Here is an 8,196-nt window from a genome sequence, read left to right on the forward strand (position 1 = left end):
CCTACTGGCCTAGCCTGGTACAAAAGCGACGCCAGGGGTTTCTGCCTTCTGCTGCCATCCTTGTTTCCCTCCGGTAATATCGTACTGAGAGGCACCCTTTTTCAGCAACCCCGAAAAAGATGCTTCCTCTTCTCTCTTTCGTACCTCCTGTATGTACCAGAAGGAACGGGCTGCTACCCGCCAAAACTCCCCTCACCTCCCCCTCACCAGCTAGTCCACTGCCTTCCCTGTCCCAGTTCTCTCTGTTTGTAGAAATGTCAATGCGGTTCCCTTCACCTCCAAATCACTGCCCACAACGCCATTCAGGTAGCCAGAGGCATCTAAAGAAGTGCAAATTGCTCAGCTGCCTATTAAATTAACTGATATGTAATCTGCTTCCGTTGTTGCAGACGAAGCAGTAATGAACCAAGTCCACTCTCTATACCCACTGAAAAACCCGACCAGATATGATTCCCATGGTCGGTCAACTACTGTTTCATTTTGTATACTCTCTCTTCCCATCTCTTTCTCCCTTAAAAAACCAGAGTCAGCATTACCAGTATTATTAAGAAATCGGGTTAGATGACGTGTTTGATATGTGGACCCCCAGGGATTGGACACGTGCTGACATCGGCCCGGTTTCGTTTTATGTGGTGGGTTTTGACGTTAATTCAGAAATATAAGCTGATGTTAACGACTAACGAATTATAGCGACGGGGATAATGATGGACGCATCGGTGAAAGCTTAGCGTACACATCACTCTAGGCCCATAGTTGTTGGGGCGTTGGGCCCACCTCGCTCTTTCTGTTTTTCGTTGACTCATCCGGGCCGATTTAAAAGACGGGCCCGCATTTTGAGATGATAGGCGGAAAAACAGATCCTGACCGTGGATCTGGCAGAAATCATCCTGATGCCTGGTACCACGTTCGGATAAAAACTCGAAAGTACTGCCACGTGTCGATCTTCATTGTACGGTGTCGCGATCACGTCAAATGTCAAGTGGAAGAGTCAACAGCTCGAAATGTTGGTCTTCCTTCTTCGTCCGTGACTCGTGTTACATGTAATGGTAAAACCGTTAATTCGCTTAAATCGACACTGTGGAATTGACGAAATTACCCTTATGTCAGCTTTTCCCCTCCGGCTAGCGCCAGCCGGCTAACCGTAGCCAGTCGTAGGATATGACATTAATTCCATCTAATAAGAGAGAGAAGCGATGTCCTCTCTAAATACGGCAAAATCTCCCGTGCGGTTTCCGAAAGATTTCATTTTCACGTATCAAAATACGACACGCTCCCGCGAGGTTCTCGGCGACAAATTCTTCGAACCGGGTTATACTTATAGTGGCAATTTCGTAGATAGCAGCTACGTTGCCGCGGGTAATCGGGTCTGGTGATCCGATTAAGTTTTTACTAATTTTTTCAACTTAAAAGCTGCTCGCGTGCAGGACGATCTTGTTACGGAATCGAGGAGATCTCCTCGCGAAATCGTCCGCGCTCGAGGCCTCGCGCAGAGAGCTCACCGAATACGCACTATAAATATCGACTCTCTGCTGCTGCTGCTCTGCTTCCCTTCTTAATTGCGCTTCTTCTTTATTTGCCCGATTCTCTGTTGCACTGAGAGCAGAGGTTTTGGAACAGAGGGCGAGGTAGCGAGGTGCGGGAAACTCGGTGATTGTTAACTAAGAAGAAGAGAGAGAGTGAGTGAGGGAGAGAGTTATCTGTTGCTCCCACAATGTCGGCTTGGAAGGACAAGGATCCTCGTATCAACGGCATCGCGTCTTCTATTCGCGTGGTTCCTAATTTTCCCAAGCCAGGTTGGTTTATTCGGTCGAACGGTTTGTGGAAATGACCTTGTGCGGACAACTGCTTCCTTCCTTTGGGTCATCATCGCTATCCTAGTGATTACCTTGGCATTTTTCTTGTGAACTTATATTTGCTTCTTTACTTTCTGGATGGACTAAGATTTGGTGTCTCGAGTGTTCTTTTTCTCTTTTGTTACTTTTTGATGGCTTCATGTGCAAATTTCTTTTCAGTTATTTCATCCTGTAGGATGTGTCGGTTGGCATTTGGAGCTGTCTTCGATTTGTTTTGCATTTTGTTGTTGGAGGATTGCGGCAATGCTCTTACTTTGATGGTCTTTTATTTTTGGATTGGCGATGATGATTTAGTGGATACTTATTTTCACTTAGAAAAGAGCTTTTGTGTGAATAATCATTTGACTATTTCGTGTGGTCGGTGGCAGGGATTATGTTTCAAGACATCACGACGCTGCTTCGTGAACCGAAAGCCTTCAAAAACACGATCGATTTGTTTGTCGAGAGATACAAGGGAAAGAACATATCCGTCGTTGCCGGTAATCGCACTTAACGATTTTGTTTAATGTTCTCAAATTCCATGCTTTCAGTGGTGTTAATATCTTCACGTAAAAGGCAAAAGGCGGCTGCTTTGTACGATGTGTTGTTTGTTGGAAATAGTACTTTAATAATCTTGTTATTTTCTTCTGGAACTGTTTGTAACCGGTGAAATCTTTTGGTGCTAGTTAATCAAGCATGCGTTTGTTAAAATTGGTATTGTAGTCATGATCGGTAGCTGTAAGCGTCAAGTATATACAGTGACTGGTAACATCTTCTCCCTGTTTTGTTCTGGTGCTGGCGTCTTCGGAAGAAGAATGCAGAAGTGCAAAACAGAGGTATATTGGCTGGGCAAAGAATGCCCGCATTTCTACCCCTCTCAGGCGTGAGATTAAGTCGTGGCAAAACAAGTCTTATTCAATATACATTCTTTTTTTTTTTTCCCGTCTTTATAACTTGTTCCTGGAATTTTTAGTCTACCTTTTTACCTTGATTATAAATTATTATCTCGGGATATTTTTAGAAGTCATGCACTGTGGTGCTCTTCACGGGGACTGCACAAAGAATTGTTGTATACCCGTAGCTTTCATCTGCAGTCATTGATTTATCAATTATAGCTTGAGTTTGAAGGTTTAATTCCCAACATTAGAAATCTATCCACAAGCCTGTATTTGGATTTTTTTTCTTGTTGGAAAGGCATAGCTGGGTGTGAATAGAAATTCTTCTTTATTAAACGTTCCATCATCTGGAATCAACAATGCATCCAAGGATTGTCTTCTTCTCATGAACTGCTGTGCGAGAATCTGTTACTTAATTTCATAATCTCACTTTGTCACACATAGTGTTATGAGTAATAAATAGATAGAGTCTGGCTTTTCTTTAAGACAATCTGCCATTTAAGCATGTTTATGATTTATCAGATATATATATGAAAGTTTTTTACTATTTTCTTCTATAGTTCTGTTTTAGTTATGTTATGTAGCGATGGTTGTCTTTGCTTTATCTGTTTTGGTATTTTAATGGCTAGTTGTATTTATTGAATTATTGTTGAGAAATCTTATCCCCTGATTTTTGTCATTTGATTGAATCAAATTGTAATATTTTTGGTTGCATTCTTAATAAATTGGGCATTATTGTTTAATGATTTTCAACAACATGCATTTGGTCCTTCCCATGTGACATATTTTCGTTTTTCTTCAATGACAGGAATTGAGGCAAGGGGGTTTTGGTTTGGTCCAACAATTGCTTGGGCAATTGGAGCTAAATTTGTTCCTTTGAGAAAGCCAAGAAAGTTGCCAGGTATTTTGTTCCTCAGATATAGTGAACTAAATTTATTTATTTATCTTCCTATATGAGAATCCAATGCTGCATTTCCCGGTAGCTAAAGCTACAATACAATGAGAATTACTTCTAAATATGGTAAGGAAGAAAATAATATATGAAACAAAAAGAAAAAAATGGTTTTGGTCGTTTCCCATGAATTTACCCTCTCTGCTTATTCATTAATCTAGTTCTTAAATCAAATAAATTTCTAGTCTACTTCCTAATTGGTTGGCTTTCTCCGTGTGCCAGGAGAGGTTATTTCGGAACAGTATGACTTGGAATATGGTAGTGATTGTCTTGAGATGCATGTTGGAGCAGTTGATCCTGATGATCGGGCTTTGGTTGTTGATGATTTGATAGCTACTGGAGGTACACTTCGTGCAGCAATAAACTTACTTGGTAAGATGAAGTTTCTCATTTGGAGACACTTCTTTTTTTTTTTTTCTTCCAAGTAATCTTATGTGGATAAACATGAGAAACACTTATTTGGGAGCGAAAAATATGATTCATGGCTTAATGATTCAAGCTAGTTTGATTGTTAGTTTACAAATGAAATTCAATGAATCAATGCTCATTAAATTGGCTACATTCAACAGTTCTATTTTGGCAAAGAATTTTTACATGGCCACTATCAATAGGCTGTGGTGTGAAACAGTTTGCTAAGCTTAAAAAACTGATTGGAAAAGTTAAGTTATTGGTTATGTACTTTCAGGAAAACTTTCTTATTGAGTGCAAGTGGTGGTATGTATGCCACATGAAGTTTGTATAATAGTGTAATAGGTTCAACCGTCAAGAGTTGTGTGTTTTTCTTGATTTAGCTTCATATGCAAACTAAAAATTACAGCATTAATGGGAAAACGATTACAGGCAAAAATAAATCAATAATCAAATGGCATATTCAAATGGGGAGATTCATAGATTCTTCACAGAGTCAAGCTTATGATTTTTTTGTAGCTATACTTTAACCTGCACATGAAGTTTCAATCATCTGCTTAAATGCTGGTATAATTTCTCATAGGTTACTAGGGATTTATGTGTGCTTGAAACTTGTATGCTTATGGAAGATTATGATCATTGGTACAGTTTGCCACCATAGTTTGTTTTTTATTTTTATGTTGCTCATCTCCATTTTTTTGATATCTGTTGAGTTCTGCCATGAGTTATGTCAATTGCAAACAACACTAATCTGGCTTGATATTTTCCATTCAGAACGTGTAGGAGCTGAAGTGGTTGAATGTGCCTGTGTAATTGAACTACCTGAACTCAAGGTACTTTTCTTTGTCCTCTTTTATAGATTGGGGTTAATTTTTTTTAGTAGAAGTTTTCATAGGTGTTGTTTCATTGTCTCTGTTACCCTCGGCAAAGTTTGTAGTTGTACTTACTATTTTATATTACCAGCAAAGTGATAGGAATTAAGTTCATCATGGTTCTATGATCTCTTAATTTAAATCAACTTAATAGTTTTATATTGCTAAACCAATCTTTGGTATTGAAATGGTAAACCAATCAGTGTGGTTTAACACCAAAACACTGGCTGGTAGTTGTGTATGAAATAGTAGCTGATGATACTCACTGAGCTTTCATCTATTTTGATTTCACGGAAGCTAAACTTAAAATAAGGAGGGAGTTCATTTATGTCATCGGTGCATAAATTTAGGCAAGTCAGTACCGTTACTAGCCTCAACTCCAGATGGTTACAAGAGTTGTATTTGTTGTTTGTTCTTGTCATTGTGAAAGTTATTTGTAGAAAATGTTGTGGTAAAGGATACAATTGTTTTTATAGATTCTCAATGCGGATTTAGGTTAGTAGGTACTAGCAAGACAATGAAACACAAAGATCATGGCATGCTACGTGATATTTTTTTCATTTTTAATATTCTGATACTTTGCCTAAATGTTTTTACCCTAGAATACGAGTTTATGCTATGTAGGGTTGATGGCGTATCTGTTGTCATCCTTTGGCAGGGTCGTGAGAGGTTGAAGGGCAAACCTTTATACATACTCGTTGAATCTCACTAGGTGGATGGCGGATTGGTCTGTATACAAGAGGTTTTTGAATATCTGTTTCTATCTGGGTTTGTGGTGATGGGAGTGAATTTTCTCTTTGTTAGTTGACGAATTGTCAATTTTTAAGTATCAAAGCATCCTGAGGCTGTGATGTTTCCCATGCCAGAGGAAGTCTCATATGTGACCTACAGTTTTATCGTGTCAAGTTGCAATAACTCACCTGATACTAAGCTTGTCAACAGGAATGCTGATCATATAGCAGGTGTTTAACCTGGTACTCCAACCCGGAGAACTAGTAAGAAACATCAGGTGATTGTTAGCATTTAAATATCACTTGACAGTAAGTATTTGGGAAACTTAAAATCCATAGAATTGATTGGTAGGGAGGGCAGGTTGCATTTTCGTCTAGTAAAGAAAATTCTTGGATGCAAAGAAACCCAGAGGTTATTTTTCATGTTTAGTTCGAGAGAAGGCAAAGATTTTGTCAAGCCGTTTTGGCTTCTCACTGAGAAAATTTATTAGCATCTCTATTTTACGTGGTGAAAAACTATTATGTCCCACTCTAGGAAGCTTGAATGAGGCTGAACGATGAAGCTAGAAAAGGGTAGAATTTGAATGAGGTTTGCCAAATGAAGCTAGAAAAAAGGTGGAAGCTCGACCCACGTTTGCCAAATGAAGCTAGGAGGAAGCTTTACGAGGTATGACGAATGGTTTATTTGATGAAGCTAGGAGGAAGCTTAACGAGGTTTGACAAATAGTTCATTTAAGTTAAATTTGATGAAGTTTCACTAACTTAAATTTAAATGAATTGTTTCAACTTTAACTCATATTTGGGTGTTAGTGTAGATAAGTTAAGTGTACTAGAAAACAGATTCTAGTGTTAGTGTCTCCAAATGATATAAAGAAGAGAATGAGTAATATTTTATAATATATTTAAATAAAACATATACCTAAATATATAATTAGCCAAAATAAACACGGTTACTACACTTATAAGTAAGTTAATGTGTAATATTAGAATATATTAATATCTTAATTAATGAAAAAATATATTATATTATTTAATGATTATAGTTTATTATAAATTAAAACAATAATTACGTGTGACTAGAATAAATTATTAAAATTTAATAAAAAATTAAAAAATAACATAAGAGAATATAATAAATAAACCTAATGGTTTAATTAATTATAGCAATTGAATAATTAAACCAATTAATGATTACAATTTATTATAAATTAATATACTAATTACGTGTGACTAGAATAAATTATTTAAAATAAATTAAAAATTAAAAATGATATAACTATCACTTCTATCACTATTACTTCATCTTCTCATTTTTTATTTTTTTTCTCTTTTCACAATCATGAATTCGAGAGTCCCACTAAGAGCTACAACAAGCACAACTACTTATTCCTAATTCAAAAGATGGTTGTTATAATAACTGCATGGCAAAAAATGTGTCTTTGCAAGCTAGTAGTTAACAAATGATTATTGTATTTATATATCAAACTATCCATTTTACAGTGGTGCTTCGTACATGTTAGCTGCTCACACTGCATAAGGACTTATATATTGAAGATAACAACATGTTTCATCAAATCCACTCTATTTTAATTTGCATTTGTAAATCACAGCAATACAAGTTCCATGTAACCCCCATAATAATCTAAACAAGACATCAATATCGTCCTTTCACCCGTAGAGTCATCATAGAGCAAACAAAATAATCTCATTCTATTTATGCATTATAGTTACATAAACATAGTTAATTAAACATGATTATTTATTTATTCCAATGAAACTATCTAGACCACTACAACACAAGTGAGGACAACTAGACACTACAGTAGGGCACAAAGAAAGTTACATTATATGAAGAAGAAAGAAAAAATCAACCCAAATATGAATTTTATCATGGATATCAAAACGAATAAAAGAACAAGACGGAGAAGATGAAACAGAATATTCACAAATATGTAGATTTACTTGATTAATAATGGCCTTTGTCATGCGACAAAATTCCTTCTTCATTACAGGTTTGTGGAAAAAGTTTGTAGGCCAGTTTTGCTTCTTTGTCTTGGTAGTTGCATGCACAATAGAAAGGTCCTTTCCATCTGGCCGAATAGAAACGGTCTTCTTGTTTGCCAAGCCTAATTTTTCTTTTTTGGCAAAGAAAAGATATTACCATTACTTTAGAAAAACAAGAACAAAAATTGAAAAAACACAACATTTCCAAGGACATACCAGAATGCTGGTAGGAATTCAAGTTGTAGAGATTGTTCTTCTCCTTGCTAAACTGTACCATCTGCCATTCCCGAATTCCTTCACAAGGAAGGAATTGTTTTTCTTGACAATCTCCCAAATAAGATCACCAAGGACAAAAGCCATTGTACTTTTTGGAAGTAAATGTAGATTCAAAAAAACAAAAAAGTATAACAACGGCTAAGACAAATGCGACCAAAATCTTATGATCCTGATAAAAAACTAAAAAAGAATCACGAGCCATTACAATTCAAAGAGAACTCTACT

At 36.7% G+C, this 8,196-nt stretch overlaps 1 protein-coding gene across 1 annotated transcript; it reads left to right on the plus strand.

Moving 5' to 3' along the window:
- The first annotated feature begins 1,451 nt into the window (after window positions 1-1,451).
- LOC137934438 (adenine phosphoribosyltransferase 4-like) lies at window positions 1,452-5,884 on the plus strand. Its single transcript, XM_068778764.1, has 6 exons — window positions 1,452-1,793; window positions 2,222-2,332; window positions 3,537-3,629; window positions 3,903-4,052; window positions 4,863-4,921; window positions 5,619-5,884. Exons 1-6 carry the CDS (start codon window positions 1,712-1,714, stop codon window positions 5,670-5,672), a joined length of 549 nt encoding a protein of 182 aa, XP_068634865.1. The 5' UTR covers window positions 1,452-1,711; the 3' UTR covers window positions 5,673-5,884.
- Window positions 5,885-8,196: the final 2,312 nt, after the last annotated feature.

This window comes from Aristolochia californica, unplaced genomic scaffold (genome assembly GCF_029961685.1).
Source record: "Aristolochia californica isolate CCGP_79_NKW_82.1479 unplaced genomic scaffold, dmAriCali1.0.hap1 SCAF_6, whole genome shotgun sequence".
Classification (NCBI taxonomy): domain Eukaryota; kingdom Viridiplantae; phylum Streptophyta; class Magnoliopsida; order Piperales; family Aristolochiaceae; genus Aristolochia; species Aristolochia californica.

Excerpts from the sequence above, each read along its gene's own strand:
- LOC137934438 (XM_068778764.1), top strand. The coding sequence starts at position 1,712 with ATGTCGGCTTGGAAGGACAAGGATCCTCGTATCAACGGCATCGCGTCT. Across the intron at positions 2,333-3,536 it reads GAACATATCCGTCGTTGCCG|GAATTGAGGCAAGGGGGTTT; the intron begins GTAATCGCACTT and ends CTTCAATGACAG. Across the intron at positions 4,053-4,862 it reads TGCAGCAATAAACTTACTTG|AACGTGTAGGAGCTGAAGTG; the intron begins GTAAGATGAAGT and ends TTTTCCATTCAG.